Genomic DNA, 17,806 nt, shown 5'->3' with positions numbered 1-17,806 from the left:
AGTCCAAAGGGTCTCTCTATCCATGCTGTCAAATTAATCAGTTAAATGGATCATTGCTCAATCACCATACACAGAGTTGTAATTTGGCCAGCACAGTACAGCTCTGTGATGCTCCTGTCTGAATGCTGACTAATTCATTTATTCTGTTCAAGATGATCCTGTTAAGCACTTTGCCTAGTATGGATATGAGTCTGAAGTCGCTCAGTTGCTGAGGTTGCCCTGTTTTGCAATCTTAATCTGAAAGTGAAGGTCTCCACCCTGGATTTAAAATATGGATGTGGAAAGGTCCTGCTGCCTTTCCACATTTCTTCTTTGTTTGGTTTATTAGATTTTTTTCGTTCCCATAAATGTTTCTGGTTCCTTATATTTCACTGGTCTTTCTGACTTCTTTTACTTGCCTGATACTTTCTTAGCAGCCATGCTGCTTGGTCTAATTTGACTACCAGGTCATGAGTGTAATATACCTTTTTCACAGCAGCCATTTTGACATGAAATAGTAGGGTAAATACAGATTCAGTTCAGTTCAGTTATCTTTATCATCCCCATTGGGAAACTTGATTTGCAGTCAGGGGCACAAACAAGGAAGCAAAAAACAAAAACAGCAAGTACAGACAAAAACGTGTTACAGTGTAGTTAGTGTAACAGAGCCTTTACACTGAGCCAGCATTCATAATAGCAGCACCCTGACTTGAATGGAACGGAGCCTTAATTCGTGCCATTGGTAACACCTGTGTTTACCCAACTAATTCTGTATCAAAATGGCTGCTGTGAGAAAGGTCTATTGCTTTTGATTTTTTTATGCTCTTCTTCACTGATCTATTCATATTATCATTTTAATTGTGTGAACATTAAGGGCACCATAGAGTATTTAAGTACTAGCTGCACTGGTGCACTTTTTTTGTGAGCGGGTCCCTGATTTGTTTTGTATCTTGTGCACATGCAGTAGCAGCAGTGACACAATACACTTTCCTGCCAGCAGTTTCACGCCTTTCCAGTGATCTACATTTGGTGTGGTAAAGCTCCAAGTAATGTAGACATTTGCCAACAAAAGGCAATGCAAATGTAGATGTAAACAATGCAGGTTACCTTAAGGTCCATCCTCAATACTTGATACACTTGTTCTTAGTAGATACAATATGTCTTTTCTTTAATAGACCTTTTTCACAGCAGCCATTTACTAATGATCATTTCATTTTAAAACCTGTATTTACCCTACAATTTCATGTCAAAATGTCTGCTGTGAAAAAGGTCTATTGCGCCTGTCTTCTCTGATGCTCTTCTTTACTGATTCACATTAGCATTTTAATTTACGTGTGAACATTAAAGGTACCGTAGAGTATTTAGGTACTAGCTGCACTGTGATGCAGTATTTTTGTGAGCAGGTCCGTGATTTGTTTTGAATCTTGTGCACATGCACTAGCATACAGATACATGCTCAGTGACTAAATACACATTCCTGCCAGCACTTTGATGCCATTCGGTGTAGATACTGTGCCAAGCAATGTAGAAGCAAATGTGGACGTAAACAATGCAGGTTTCCTTTAGATCAATCCTCAGTACTTGTTGTTAGTAGATACAGCATGCCTTTTCTTTAACAGCAGCCATTTTGACAGGAAATAGTAGGGTACACCTAGTACACCAATTTACCAATGATACTAATTAAGGTTCAGTTCCATTCAGGTCAAACAGAGTCAGGGTGCTGCTGTTGTGCATGTTGGCATACTGGAAAGGCTCTGCTACACTAAATGGAATGGAACCTTAATTAGTATCATTGATAACACCTGTGTTTACCCTATTATTTCATAATGGCTGCAGTCAAAAAGGTCTGTTCTATTGGTTCAGAGCAGTGAGTGGATCTTGATGAAATTTCAAATACAGTACTTTCTCAGAAGGCAAACATCTAATAGATCAATCAACCCATTTGTTGCTGAAGGCACTGTATGTGTTCTTACCAGCCACTTGATGTCACCTTATTTTAGGTTATTTTCCATCCTAAAAGGCATAAGTGAAGACTATCCATTTGTATTTGGACAAGTGACTATTATATACAGTGAGCTCATCAACACAAAAAACATCGGTCACAAAACGTCAAACAAGTGTGGACATTTTTAAATGTTCAGGCAACAGCGTGTGGTCATGGGTCTTTTTTATGAAATGTTCATTGGATAAATAATCCTCAAATGGAAATCTGAAAGACTCAGACAGAAAAAGGGCCTAAGCAAAATCTCTTAAACGGATAACGGTCCCACACAGTGATTTACACAGGCAGAGGTTTAGTTTTGAACTGACTTCCCTTGCTTTTAGCGTTCAGTGATTTAACCATAGTTCAGCTTGTTTGTATGCATGCCTGTCCAGCGTATATCTGCTATGTGTCTGTCTAGCTGTTCATCCTGCCTGTCTGTGTGCCTCTGTGCCTGTCAGTTGTCTTGTCTACATGTCTTCAGTTACCATCTGTCTCTCCTTTTGCCTGAGTAGTTGTTGCTTTTCTCCCCAGCGGATGTTTCTGGGTTACCTGATCTTATGGGTTATCCTGGCAAATTGTTTGTCTTTTCTTTCTCTCTGTCTTTGGTATGTCTTCCACCACTGTATGCACTTCATAGCAAGTGATACAAAATATAAACCTACTGGCATTCAAGGACATACACTGTATGTGTATGTGTTGTGCACTAGATATACTTTCTCCTTAAAGCATCGCACATTATACCCCCACATCACTTCAGAAAAAAGTAAAACCATAAATGGTGGAGTCAGAGAAAATCCGCCTCCTCAGCATTTGTCGTCTTTCTTCCCACAGACGCGCTCCAATTGTGCAGCAAAGAAAGTATTCAGAAGTGTCGCTTGCATTCTGCTTTGGTGTTTTTTTTTTTACAGGGCCATTGCTAATACGCACCTCCTCGACCAACAACAACAACCCCACTGCAGGCTTTAGCTTATGTAAGGAGAGTGGTTTGATGTTTGTAGTGAGGATTAGCGGTGCTGTCTGAAACATGAAAACTCTAAATATCTATCTTGGAAGTCTGCCCTGCACCACTACTGATACAACACTGACTGGACATACTAATGAGGGAGTTTGCCCTGGAAGCACTTGGGATGGCACAGTGCTGCAACCTCTCTAAAACTCATAATTATTAGGGGCTGCATGAAAATGAATCGCAGGGGAGGAGGGTTAAGAAGGGTTACATATTTTTTGCTGAGGCTACTCTGACTTTTCTTTTGGGAGAGCAGGGGAGGGTCATTTTTTCTCACCTCAGTTTTCTATTTTTGTTGTTCATTTAACTGTTGCAGATTAATTGAAGAAAGAAAATTGTTATTCCATCGACATATTAAGGTTAAACGCCTCTTTTAGTCATTAATGGTGAATTGTATTGTATCATTAGTTTTTATTTGTATTTTCTTTTTCTTTTTGTTTTCAATTCAGTTTAGTTTTAGTCAGTTTCCAGAGTCGGTTTGCTCTTTTCAGTTTAGTTGTACTTGTTTAAAAATGTTTGATTTTGGTTTAGCTTGTATTCATTTCATTATTAGTTTTAGTTTTTTTTGTAATTATAATTATGAGCAAACTGAACACATTTCCTGAAAATTTTTAACTTTATTTTAGTTGATTGTTTTAGTTTGTTTTAGTTTTTTCCCCAATTCTAGTTTTTATTTTTATTTCAGTTAAATAAAATTATTTTTCCCACCTAGTTTTTGTTTTGTTTTTTTGTAATAATATGTATGTAATAATAATTTTGTAATAACCTTGACCAGAACTACTATTAAATTGTTTTCAGATACTGGGGGAATGGCAGTATAAGTCAAGGGGAGGGTGTAAATGAAATAAACTTTTTTTTAAAGTAAACATAACATTCAGCCTCCCCTTCCCACACTCCTAATTGTCCTACAATCCCTTGTGTTATTCATAATCTGTTCATTGTTGTTATAATTACACATTTCTTAGCTGTAGTAATGGAGCGAGATGGATGGATAAGAAATGAAGAAGTAAAATCGCCACAACTGAAACCTCTACTGGCACAAATGAGCTGACAAAACTGTGTGAAACTTGACCTTGTGTTGTCTAATCTCACTCTCCCTCCCCATTTCTCCCACATACACAAACACAGACACTCCTCTGACATGCAAGTGCTGACATGGTGAAACAACACATTAATAATTCATAAAATAACCAATTTCAACTCCTTCACCAGCCCTCTTGCTCCATGCTTTCTCTTACTTACTGCTGTGCTTCACAAATCAATAGTTTGAGGTGTTAAGTAGTAAACAAGGCTACTATGCAATAATATAGGTGCGCATGAAACGATCTATATTACTGCATAGTAGCCATAGTAGCCTTAGTTAATCTTAAGACTTTGACTCCTCTGGAACTAGTGAAGTAATGAATAGTGGTCTAGCAGAATTTGCAGATTTTGAAGTGTCTCCTGCTGCCATATCCTTAGAATGAAACACAGACCCTAAGAGACAGTAGTTTTTAACCTAGAAATAGAGAACAGACGCGCGCATTTGTTAAAGAGACAATTATGAATTCAGCCTGGGGGTTGGCGCGTGATCAAATCGCTGTGCCTCTGTGATGTTTCCGCAGCTTTGATCTCTCCGCGTTAACTCTTTCCGTGCGGCTGCCTCATGCCTGCAGTAGCCCCGGCCTGGGTTACAGGCCCATATGATTTGAGAGTGCTTCCTGTTGGCCTCCAGGCAGAATCAGTGAAATCGTTTTGGCATGTGAATTCTGAAGCGGATTCTCCTCACAACTGTAAGCCTGGGGTTGAGGCCTTTACACACTTGATCTAGAAGTCTATTTTTTTCAGTACAAGTGTGACAGGTTCATATTGAAAATGATGAGTGGAGGACAACCTCATCTGAAGCTGCATATCTGACAAAAATGTTCTGTTTTTCTCTGTGTAAAGTGTGTATCTCACTCTGCCAGACACTCACCATGTAATGCACTGATTTCAGATAAAAACTGCCAATGGGTTTTATTTTGAAGGGAATACCACCACCAGCAGCCTGCCTCTCAGACTGTATTTTTCAGCACCATGGAGAGCGACAGGCCCACATTGGAAAAGCAGCCTAGTGCCCCACTGAATATTTTATTTACTCAGGCATTACTGATTGAGGGTGGTATAAGCTTCCAAGAAATCATGAAAAAGCAAAAACCCACACACTGCTTCATATATATTTATTCACTCACACACTCAGCTGCCAGTTTCTTAGGCACACCTAGCTACAACCAATGCAGTCTGATACAACAGCCGTGCAATAAATTCTGCTGAACTTTATTGTGTTCAACTGAAGGGTTTTCTGCTATTTACAGCAGTCTAAATGGGGTGGACAGAGTATTAGAAACACTTACTAACCCTTAGGTTGCTATAACACAGAGTAGTTTCATTCAGTGCTGTACAAATGAGGGAAACATTATTATATAACATTTCTCATTTTATCCAACATATTTATTGGGATGAGTGACGTCTGAAGTTTTAAAATGATCTTTAGGTAGCTATAAGACAACCATACAGAAAAAGTGTAGAAAGTTTTATATTTCAATTCTATGCTACAGTACATACTAACTCTTTACAGTATAAACTACATACTAATCTTTATACTGTGTTTTGCAGTTAGTGTACAAGATATGTACATACTTGACAGTTTTATAGTAACAGGAAATTAATAGCTGCGCTCTCAGACGTCAATCAAACTGCAATTTAAAGGACTAGTTCATTATTATTTTATTTCTTTCGGATAATTAGATGGAAAGACTGATACCACTCTCTGTCTGTATGGTTAATATCAACTTACAGCCAGCAGTTGGTTAGCTTAGCATAGCATAAACACTGGAAACAAGATCGAGATCACTAGCCTGTCAGTGCATATAAAGCTCCTAACGTGTTGTATCTTGTGTGTGTGTAATCTGTATATTAACTGAAGTGCAAAAATGCAGGATATGTGGGTGATGTGCATGACTGTTTCTTTGCCAGGAGTAGTGACTGGCAAAATCTCTGCTGGTTACCTAGCAACACAACAGTAATTACAGTCTTCAGAAGTGCCATAAACTACAACAGGTATGGATTAAAGAACAAGGTTTAACAAGGTTACTTAATGAGCTTTAGAGATGCTGATAAGTAGATTTTGTTACCTTTGGACAGAAGCAGGCTAGTTGTTTCCCTGTTTTCAGTCTTTATGCTAAGCTAAGCTAACCAACTGCTGGCTCCAGCTACATATTAAACAGACATGAGAGGCACTTATATTCTCATCTAACTTCTGGCAAGAAAGCGAATAAGCATATTTACCAAAATGTTGAACTGTTCCTTTAAGAATACCATTGCCAATTAAACTTGGCAAAATGTTTTTTTTTCAAAAATGTTGTGGTTATTTTTGGTTTTCTGGGTTTTTCTTGATCTGTTTCATCACTATTCACAGTTGAGTTTTATTTTTTCCCCAGCCATGAGCAGCCCTTCCATTTCATTTCAAGGGGTTTTTAGTTTGTATATTGTTGTGAGTATACTTTATTTTGTCACTTTTCCGGTGTGTACTTAGAACCTGCTTCAAATTAGTACGTAGTAATTATTGGATTTGGGACACATCTAGTGTTTTGTTTTACTTTCAACTCTCAGTATGTTATCAGAAATGTGACCTGTGGCACACAGGTCTGATTCTACCTCTTTCTCCACTGTCAGCAGAAACTCTGTCACACAGAAACACAGGTGATGCTCTGCCTGTCTCTGGATACTCTGGACTGTCTCACTCCCCTGCTCAAGTGTGCTGGTGGCCATTTAATGACATGGTGATCTTGTCACGCTGTTGCACGGGTGTTTTTGTGTGGGTGTATGTGTGTGTGTTCTTTGATCTGTCTGTCATATGGTCGTACAGCTGTGCACTGACATGATTACAAAGGCTTGGCCAGATGTGCTGGCCAGCTGTCTATGACACAGACTGTTTTTGTTTGTGTGTGTGTGTGTGTGTGTGTGTGGGGGGGGGGGGGGGGGGGGAGGGATGAGAGGCAGCATATCATCCTAATGACGAGGGCAGGTTCGGAAACAACACCACTCAAGTTTTTTAACAGCACAGTGGATGTGCCTGTTGTGCCTGTGTGAGTGTGTCTTAGAACGTAAGCAGGAATACAATTGGCTTATAACATTGGCTTCATTCACCACTTCCCACTTCACTGACACTTGAGCCCACAAGGGAAATGTGTGTGTGTGTGTGTGTGTGTGTGTGTGTGTGTGTGTGTGTGTGTTTTGCGATAGAGACGTGGTTGCAGTCCTTATATGGTCATGTAGTTTGGTTAGAGCGGGTGCGTTTGCTACAGAATGAATCAGAGTGCTGTTACATCAGAGGTACGGGCAGGCGGGATGGATCACTTGCACTCCTATTGGAACACACACTTCCGTTTGAGTGTGTGTGCAAGAGAGAGAGGAATGACGGAAACGCACACTCAGATGCCCTACTTTTCAGCAGCATGGGGATGTAAGGACTATTATGCAGCAGTATGTGCGGGTTGTGCAGAGACATGGTGTGAATGAATGGGAGTAGATGGACCGACAAGAGGAAGCCACTCCCATGTACAGTACTACTGCTCAACTTCTCCTCGACTTTCCACTTTCTCAAATTATTGAATCAAAAATACGACTGTAAACACATCACTTCATAAAGCACATAAAGAAACTTATAGTGGAAACATATAAAATGTGTTGCTGAATTAAAAGACCAGTGTGTTTAGTGGCATCTAGTGCTGAAGTTGCAGATTGCAACCATTTGAATACAGCTTTGCCTTCCAAGTGTCTAGAAACAGAAAGGCCCTATCTACAGCCAGTGTTTGGTTTGCCCCTTCTGGGCTGATGAAAACATACCTATGAATATTATATTCCAATTTCTGCCCATAGATCCATACACACTGGACCTTGGCAACAAGGAAAAAAAATCCATACTGTGGTCATACTGCACCTTTCATACAGCCATTGGCGGGTTGACCTGTTAGGGGGCTCCAGGGTTGCTGTTAAACCCCAACTGACCCCTAAAAACACTCATTCATTCAGGAATATCCACCAAGTAAGCACAATATAAAGTATAATATGGGAATAGACTAACAGGGCCAAGGATTTGATATTGGATCTTGATCCACGTTTCAAACTGGTCTGGTGTGGCCACTGACCGCTGTTTGAAAGTGGGATTAAAGCCTAGCTACCCACCTAGCGTTAAAGGAGCACTGTAACAGAGGCAGTTAACCAGACATACACCTGCCAAACCAAACTTCTGAGTCTTCATCCTTGAGGTTTTTTGTCCTGTAAATAAAATATTAAAACATTTTTTACAGAAGTTTTCTCCTGTTTTTCCAGGAACATTTCAGGGCCAGTGGGTTGGCGGGATGCGGCATGGCTACGGAGTTCGTCAGAGTGTCCCGTACGGCATGGCGGCCGTCATCCGGTCCCCGCTCCGTACCTCCATAAACTCTCTCCGCTCCGGTTCAGAGCACAGCAATGGTACAGCTCTGCTGGACCGGACCGGGGCGGTGGTTCCTGGTCCTCCTCCTGTTCCTGGCACACTGACCACCAGCGTGTCCATGTGCAGCACGGGCAGCAGCGGCAGCAGCCCCGCTGTGTCTCGTGGAGGTTTCGTGCTGACGGCACACAGCGAGGCTGAGCTGCTGAAGGGGAAGAGAAAAGGCGGGTTGTTCCGCAGATCCATCCTGTCCGGGCTCAAGCTAAGGAAGTCCGAGTCCAGGAGCTCTCTGGCCTCCCAGAGGTCTAAACAGAGCTCGTTCAGGAGCGAGGCGGGGATGAGTACAGTGTCCTCTGCTGCTTCTGATATCAACTCTACTATCAGGTAAAAACTGGAGAAGATGATGGTGGGGACGGGGCTACCTCTACTGCAGGTCAGGTAGCCGAATGGTCAATAGTTAGTGAGGTTGTCTTCAAACTGAAGGTCTAGAAGAAAATCACAAGGGTACAATGAAAGGAAAAAAATTCATTTTATATTACAACCCAATACCCAAGGAATAACATCCATATTTGAAGATTCAGCACCCCCTAATTTACATCCAATGGCAACGTTCAGTGCTAATTCAGGAAATGTAGTAAATCTGACTATAATGTAGGAGACTGGAATTTGTGTCTTATCACAAACCCACAATTACTGTGTATGAATGTCTTTATACTGACTATAACTATGATATTTCCGGTATTGGCTGCGGTCTGCACAGCTATTGGCCACTGCCTGCCACATACTTCTAGTGGGTTATTAGTGATGATTGAGATTTTCTTTGCCATAATTAAAATATGTCCCTAACATTAGCTACACTGTAATGTCCACGCAAAGCTTATGTAGAAGGCAAGAATTTAATAATAATGTTGGCATTGAACGTAATCTAGGTTTTTGCAGAACTGCCATTGTGGAGGTTGTTGTCTGCCACTATGGTTGTATATTATTATACACAAAATAAAAGGTTTTACTGATGCTTCTCTTACCTGAGCAACATATAGAGAATTTCCATCCAATTTTGGTGCAAACCAGCCAACCCTTTCTCGAGTTCCCTGGCCAGAATATTCTGTTTCACACAAAAACATGTCAGTTTCAAGGCCAATTGAATGGCAACCTCATGTCCTGCGCATCCTGGCTGACACTGAGAAGAGTGTGTCGTATCAGTTCTGTCATGAAGTAATGAAATGAATGAAAGTAGGGAGCAAGGTGGATGGAGAGGACAAGGAGGGATGACGTACTGAGAAACTGAACTGTCCTTCATCTGGAGGACATCAAGGCAACAACAGGCACCTGTCCTACTTTAGTGTCTTTAAAAAGGATTGGCATGCAGTCCAAAGAGGCCTATTGGTCTGTTTACTGCTCAGCTGGACCAGTGCCTGATAAAAAGTTTCCGGTTTAACATTGTAATGTCCAGTAATAAGCCTGTTATCTTTGTTACTCTGCTCTGCTGTTGTCCACTCCAGTTTTCTTTCAGCATTTTCTCATCAGTCATGTTGGGCATTGTCAGTAATAGTGTATTTTTAGAGGCACCATTTACTTGACGACAAGAGTCAGCTGCTCCTAACCTATGTGTTATCAAAGTGGCTGACAGCAGCTTATCAGGTCTGATTAATTATTGGCTCTAGAAACTTCTAGTTAGCTAAACATGTAGGAAAAAAAGCCTCTGTAAGAGCATAAAATACAACATTTATAATTCATTTGCATGTAATGTATTGCAAATGATCAATAATTTAATTATGTGTTAGTTATTTTTATCATTTGATGCTGCATATTATGAACATATTACAGCGATAAATCTTATCGCGGGCCAGTGAAAACTTACTAAAGGGAAGTCGAGATCTAATTAAATGGCCCGAGGAGCCAAGATGAAAACAAGTCTATGTGAATCTTAGCTCAGCAAGACACTTATTATTCCCTACCAACTTCAGAGGAACTGTACAGTGGCTGATCGTGAGGGAGTGTTATACCAAGGACTGGTACAATATGAATAGACAGGGACAAGGGAATGGGGGAAAATATCTGTGAGGCATTGTCAGTGTATTGTGTGTTCTCAAGTTTTTTTAGATGCTTTCTTCATAAGACATTCTGAAAAAAAGATTTTTTTTCATTTTGTGACTGTTGGATTTGATAATCTGATTCAAAAAGTTGTTTCTGGATGTTTTGCATTCTAACATTATTCAACAATAGTTCAACATTTTGCAAAATGCCCTTGTTTGCTTACTTACTTACAAGTGGAGATCGATATAGCTGTCACATCTGTGTGAAGTAGACTTGAGTCAGGACACGGTTAGCCTAGCCTAGAATAAAGACTGGAAACATCAAGCCTGGTCCATCACCTTAATTTACAGGTTGTATCTCATTTATTTGATTTATACACAGAAGTCGGATGGATAAAGTAGTTTGTCAAGAAATTGCTTCAACACGCAACTCCCCCTAAACAAATTAAACAAACAAGATACAACATATTAGATAGTTGAAACAAAATGTAAACATCCTTTGAAGTAAGGTACTGATGTTATGGCACCTATGTAACATAATATACAACCTTTTCGTAATCCCAACCAAGTAGTTTTTGTGCCTAAACTGCGATCATTTCACAGCGTCAACCGTGCAAGCTTTATTTTGAAAGTGTAACTGAACATTGTATATTTATAATTGCTAACTTGATCTCGGAGGTGTGTGCATCCAGACCGTTAGAGGGACACCTACAGCATCATATTTACAAGTGGAACGCCACTGACCAAGCGCCAGTATTTGAGGAGGTGGGAGTGAAAATGTGTTGTCATCAAAGAGTATCAATGATATAAAATGAAGTAATTAGTTTATCTTCCCAGTTTCAAACTGCGCCTTTAAGAAAATACGAACCGGCTTGATCACCTTATTTTGTTTGTAAAAAGACCTCGTCTTAGGTCCACAGCGGATGGTGGTCTTGACAAAAATAGGCACTACCTAAGTTCAGCTGAAGTTCTTGGGTGAGTTTGAGAACAGCAGGATCTTCCTTTCAGTAGAAGCTGGGTGTTCATTTGATGAAGTATCAGGTTACAGAAAAAAGGACGGAAGATGATGGGATGTGGTGAAAAAGATACTGGGAGGCTGGTAGTACTCGTTAGCAGCCACTACTATTAAAGGGTCTATCTGTCATTGATGAACAGCACTCTCACTGTCACATTATAGAGCTCTCATAGCTCACCTGCCACCAAACCTCTTTGTTCTCCTCAAGGTTAGATGTAGGATTGTTGATTGAATACGCAGCCAAACCAATGTAACCTTTCACCTTTCCAGTCTTGGAGATGCAGACACAGAGTTGGCTGCCGCTGACGACGATGTGGACGCCACCGCAACAGAGACCTACTGCGGGGAGTGGAAGAACGACAAACGGACAGGGTTTGGTGTGAGTCGGCGGTCTGACGGGCTGCAGTATGAGGGGGAGTGGCTTAGCAACAAACGTCACGGCTACGGCTGCACCACATTTCCAGATGGCACAAAAGAAGAAGGGAAGTACAAACAGAACATCCTGGTGAGCGGCAAGCGGAAGAACCTGATCCCCCTTCGGGCCAGCAAGATCAGAGAGAAGGTGGACCGAGCGGTGGAGGGAGCGCAGAAGGCAGCCGACACTGCCCGGCAGAAGGCTGAGATCGCTCTGTCCAGGTAGAGGCTTTATGCTGGTTTGTGGATGAGTCTGTATGTCTGTCTTTCTTTTGTTTGTTGTATCCCTCCATTCTTTTCCTTTGGTTGGAAAAAATGCAAAAAGGCCTGGAATTTAGGGTTAATTGTCTGCCTGGAAAGAACATCTCATCTTACCCAAAAGGCGATGATACTCTTTATAAGCCAAATAATTGACTGAATGGCTAATTTCCGTCTGTCACTGAGTTCATTATAGTTGATTTTTGTTTAAGGGACATGGGAATATTTTGTTTTATGTTGCCCCTCGATGTCGTTTTCTGTTGACATGGAGACTGTGGTAGGGGATGCTAGGTGCAGTTAACTTAATGTTTTTCATGACGATCAAAGAAATATGTTGATTTCAGTCAGTTTACAATAACCTTTGCAGCTGTGTCAATCTCTCTTTGTATTGTACCAGTGTCCCCTCCCTACTGATGGCTCCATTTGTCTGAATCGTTGGGGGAGTTGGCTCTAACTGTAAACACTTGTGGATGGCTCAATTCCACATTATAATTGAGATCAATTAAGAACGGGATTAGGGTTAAGGTGAAAGTAGGGTTAAGGAGGCCGTGGTACAAGTGAAACAGCAAGCGAAGCGAGACCGTCAGGAGCGGTTAAGACTTTGATGAAGCTGCTCTGCTAAATGGAAATGAGAGCCTGCTCTCATCGTAACTCTGCTCATTGAACTAAAACAATGAGCACAGTTGGGGTTATGATGTTAATGGGCGTGCCCTGACCTTCTTTACTGTAGCTAGAAACTTTTGAACAGGAATATAAAGTAAGAATTTTAGTTTTTCAGCTCAGGACTCAAAGCAAAACTTAATTAGCTGTCCTGGGACTTGCAGTCATGGATACACATTGATACTCTTGTCACAGGGGGACCCATCAGAAGTAGGCCTATAACCCATTTTGGTCCCAGACCTTGTTGTTTCGAGGAACCAGGTTATAGGGCCATGGATAGGCTACAGTAAAGATTTTTTAAAAACATCATATCAAGGCTTTACAGCAAGGTTTGGATAAGAAAAGTGTCAAGGAGAACATTTACACCACAGAGACCAAGACATGGATGCAAACTGAGCAAGCAATTTGGCTGCTAGCTTCACGGGAATCCCAATCTACAGTTAAATTTATACCCGAGCCAGTTCTGAAAAGTAATACAGAAGACAAGTAAAATCTCTAGTTCCCCAATGGCTGTACTGGTATTTAGAAGTGACTTGATATGATGTATTTTAACAGATCCTCTGGCCTAAAGGTTGGAGAATCAGGCATTTGAATGGAGGGTCAATGGTTAAATACTTTGGCAGGGAAAAACTGGTGAACAGTTGAATCAGTGCTCGGTACATCAGTTCAGTACACATAGCTATGAAAAAGTAGGACATCCCTAAAAAGATGTATTTACAGAAATAGTTTGACATTTTGGGAAATACACTTCACTTTCTAGCTGAGAGTAAGATGAAAAAATGTATACAACTTTCATGCCTGTATGCTAAACAGTAACTAGAGCCAGCAGGTGATTAGCTTAGCCTAGCATAAAGATTGAAGGTAGGGGGAAACCGCTGGCTTGAATCTGTCACCTCCAAAACTCACAGATAACAGGGTGTGTCCCGTTTCTTTAATGGGTACACAAACAGAAATCTTAAAGATACAATTTGTGGTTTTGAGGGGGAGTTTCATGCTAGTTGTAATGCAGCTGCCTCTAGTCTATCTAAGCTAAGCAAATCTAACCTAGCTTTATATTTAAAGCTGCACTACGTAACTTTTATAAAAAATAACTTGTTGTCATATTTGCTGGAATCTTCACTATATCTTGACAGTAGTACGTGATACCAATAATCTCTGGCTCCTCCTAGGACTTTGATTTATTAATTTTTTTGGCCTTTTATTGCCTTTAATTGACAGTGACAGCTGGAGATAGACAGGAAAGGGGGGTGGAGAGAGGGGATGACACGCAGCAAATGGCCTTGGTCCATGGTCGCCAGCTCTACCAAGTGAGCTAACCGGGCGCCGCCATCCTAATGACATTTGGAAGTATCCAATGGGGCTGAATGAAATCAACCAATCAGAGTCGAGAAAGATATAAAAACGCTTTTGGTTGGTAGCTTGAAGATTGGTGATTTTTGAGTCTCATTCCCAAGGTCCCAAAGCATCTGTATTTGACGCCCTGAGAATAAGACTCAACTTTGTCAGACTATTTGTTTAAGGTGCTGGCCATTGACAGTTGTCCCACACAGATTGCAGCTCTAACATAAATGGTTTGATTATTATGACTCCTAGTATAACGGCAAAACGTAATTTTACTGTAAAGTAGGCTTTAGATTCCTGATGAGATTGTTTTTCCCATGCTAGACTTGTTATGTAGTTGAACCTCAGGTTACGATTTGTTTGCAACGAGTGCGTATGCTAAGTTGACCCTGCAGTTGAAAGTCTGCTAACTCAGCATACATTCAAACCTGATCTGAGCTGTGTAGATATGTGCAAGAAGCCGACACTGTAACTCTCAGTGTTATCTAGGTAGACACCTATCCTCACAGCGCCAACCCACAGGTTTGCCTCTGCTGGGTTATCTTGAACAACAGAGGTTCAGTCCTCCGAAGGAAAGATGTGAGCATCAGTTGGGATAAATGGCTGCAGTGAAAGCAGCCTCAGACAGTGTGTTAATGACACTGAGTATGTGAATGACCCGGTCGTTTGAAAAGGGGTTAGGGTTACTATCTGATTAGCAGTTGACCTTGTGACAGATCAATAAAGTAATAACATGTTGCACACTAACATCATGGTCATTGGTCAATAACTGTAATGTACAGTGTACTATATGTCCTTGTGTTTGCATGTGTCCAAGAGTAGATCACCGGTTCTCTGTCAAGGCATAGATGGACAAGCTTGTTAAGATGGGAACAGAGAAAATACAGAGACGAGCAGAGTTAGAGAGAAAAAGACAATAAGAAAGTGAGACTGAAAAAGTGGGAGAGAGTGAGAGAAATTTCCGCATTATGCCAACAGTGTTGGCAGGCAGCCTGAAAGAGAGCAGAGAGGCTGAACTAGAGGCTCACTTACACACACACACACTCTCTCTCTCTCTCTCTCTCTCTCACACACTCTCTCTCTCTCTCTCTCTCACACACACACACACACACACACACACACACACACACACACACACACACACACACACACAAACCTGCTCTTCCTTATATGCTTATAAGCTTACTTGCGTACTAATGTATGTGCATGCAGCTGCAGATCAAGCCTGTGTTTGTAGAGCGTACATGCAAGAGGATACATGGGCTGAATGACTAAAGATCCAATCCTATTAGTCCTGATAACAGTCTGCTTCTGCTGAGGGCAGTCTGACCACATCTCGCTACAGCTGCTCACCTCGCTCATCTCACACTGTTGATAAGTCACGCACAAAGACAAAGAAACACGAAAAGAAATGTAGTAAAATTCAAGTTAAAGAACATGTCAGTCACTTGGTTGCTGTGATTAGGTCTCTCCCCTCTTGTATAATCCTACATTTCAAAGTTCCATTCGTAGCTATTCATATGTTTTACAGCCATTGTAACAGACCTGCAAAGAACAGATTGTCATATACCATAATACTAGCGCACTCATACATAATACTCTGATGGATGGACCAAAACTTCACATGCCTAATTTTATTAGAAGCTCATTCAGTACACTGTAAAAAAAATCTGTAAGTTGATGAGGTTTTTCCCCATTTATTTTACCAATTTTTCTGTATTTTTTTTAAATACATGGAAATATTAACAAGATTACAAAAATAGCCTGTGAATTTACAAGTCTAATTTAAAATAAAATGAAAAATCTGTTACTGTAAATAATCATTATCTTACAGTACATGTGTAGACATCTTTAAACTTTAAAAAGTCAATAAATTACACAATGTTTGATGTAAAATTAAAGCTAAAAACAGTATTTTAATTATAGAAAATTACTTTAACAATTTTTTGTTATTTTACAGTTTTTTTTTACAGTGTATGAATGACTGCCAGGAGTGACAAGTGCTCAGTTTTGTTAGGTTGTATCTAATATACAGCAGACTGTCACTTTCACTTTATAAATACCAAGACTAACTGAATAGTGCAGGCTAACTTCCCATGTTTAAATGAAACTTTAATCCAATGTAGGAAATTCATTTTGTAAACAACTGCATCAACAAAGACAGTACGCATATATTAATGTATGAATACTGAGTAACGTTGCAACAAAAAGTGAGTGGGATCCAATCTGTCTGTGAAACATCAGGGCAAAGTATTCTGCCATCACAGGCCAGCTGGGGCAGCCTGTCAGCACATTTTTTTAATATTGTAATATTCTTCAGAGACTTCAACAGAACATCACGGCTAAGCAAAGTTAAGTATCCTGTCGTAAAGGATGCCAAACTTCTCTGCCCCTGGTTCACGTCCTCTAATATGTAATCAGTATAGTGAATATGAATTATATTTTGAAAATGTCCTGCTGTGTGTACCTGCACAGCAACAGTTATATAAAGAGTTCATAGGCGTGATTTATCCTTACTGTACTAATAGAGTAAGTAGGCAGTGATATAAATTTAATATGCAAAGTGGGTAAACCAAGACCTGCAACTGGTCATCAATGCAAGGCAATAAACAACCACATCTATAAACATTTTATTGCCATCAATTTGTGGTTTTATATTCTTATGTTATACACCAATTTAACGCTGCTAGCCATCCTGTGCATATTTGTGTTTAGTTTAAGTCAGGATAAAATTTTGTGTAAACTCTATTCCCTTCAATAAAAGTGGTTGATATTTTGTAATAGTTTGACAGCTCTGGTTTTGAATAAGCTCATTATTTGTCTGCATATGTTTTTTATGTTCACTGAGCTTGTTAGAACTGATCACAGGAAAAATAAATGTGAATTCTGTCTCGGCTGACGGAACTGAAACACACAGTAAATGAACCATTTCCAAAAGAAAATGAGCCTTTTTGTTGTGCATTAGTTTCCAGTGTGAGCTATGGTGTTATCCACCAGAATGAGTGAGTGCTACAGTAATTCATGACCAAAGACTTGTGGTTTAGCCAGGTTGGCTCGCACAAATAAACAAGGCAGAGAGCCACAAGAAGGCAAAGATAATGATCCTTACTAGCTTCTTTATTATTATATCTCTTAATGATGAATTTCTCATGAGTTAGAATAAATAAACTGTATTTATCTGTCATGTTTTTGTGCTTTCTCACCATCCTTCTACACTGCAAAAACAGCCCTTCTAGAAACAAGCCAAATATTCTTAAATATAATGAAAAGTTCTTGTATTGAGCAAAAGAAAAATCTGCCAATCGGGTAAGCCAATTTTGATAGACTAGAATTCTTAAAACTAACTAGACTGTAATTGGCCCTAAAACTAGGAAAAATGCCAACAATTTAAGCAAGTTGTGCCTATTACAAATAATGAAAAGTCACTTCTTAAAAGAAGTATTTTAGAACCTAATGTGTACCTTAATCTAAGATGATTAATTAGCAAACAAAATGTACAATAAGACATCATTTCTTCAAACAGCATAATAAAAACAGATGACTTAATCTTAGATGAAGGCACTATAAGCATTTCTTTTTCAAGCTTCATTTACAACACTGGGACAAGACTTCTTTCTCTTTAAGGTCCAGTGTGTAACATTTAGGAGGATCTGTTGGC

At 40.1% G+C, this 17,806-nt stretch overlaps 1 protein-coding gene across 2 annotated transcripts in view; it reads left to right on the top strand.

The window, feature by feature from the left end:
* Nucleotides 1-17,806, top strand: part of jph3b (junctophilin 3b) — a 51,034-nt gene that overhangs the window by 8,371 nt on the left and 24,857 nt on the right. For both annotated transcript variants that reach the window (XM_051383184.1, XM_051383185.1), the window contains exons 2-3: nt 8,322-8,808; nt 11,746-12,111. In XM_051383184.1, the coding sequence (XP_051239144.1) occupies nt 8,322-8,808; nt 11,746-12,111 (853 nt within the window). The remainder of the gene's footprint in view (nt 1-8,321; nt 8,809-11,745; nt 12,112-17,806) is intronic.

This window comes from Dicentrarchus labrax, unplaced genomic scaffold (assembly GCF_905237075.1).
Source record: "Dicentrarchus labrax unplaced genomic scaffold, dlabrax2021, whole genome shotgun sequence".
NCBI classification, from domain to species: Eukaryota; Metazoa; Chordata; class Actinopteri; family Moronidae; genus Dicentrarchus; species Dicentrarchus labrax.
This window is presented reverse-complemented; position numbering and strand designations above follow the sequence as displayed.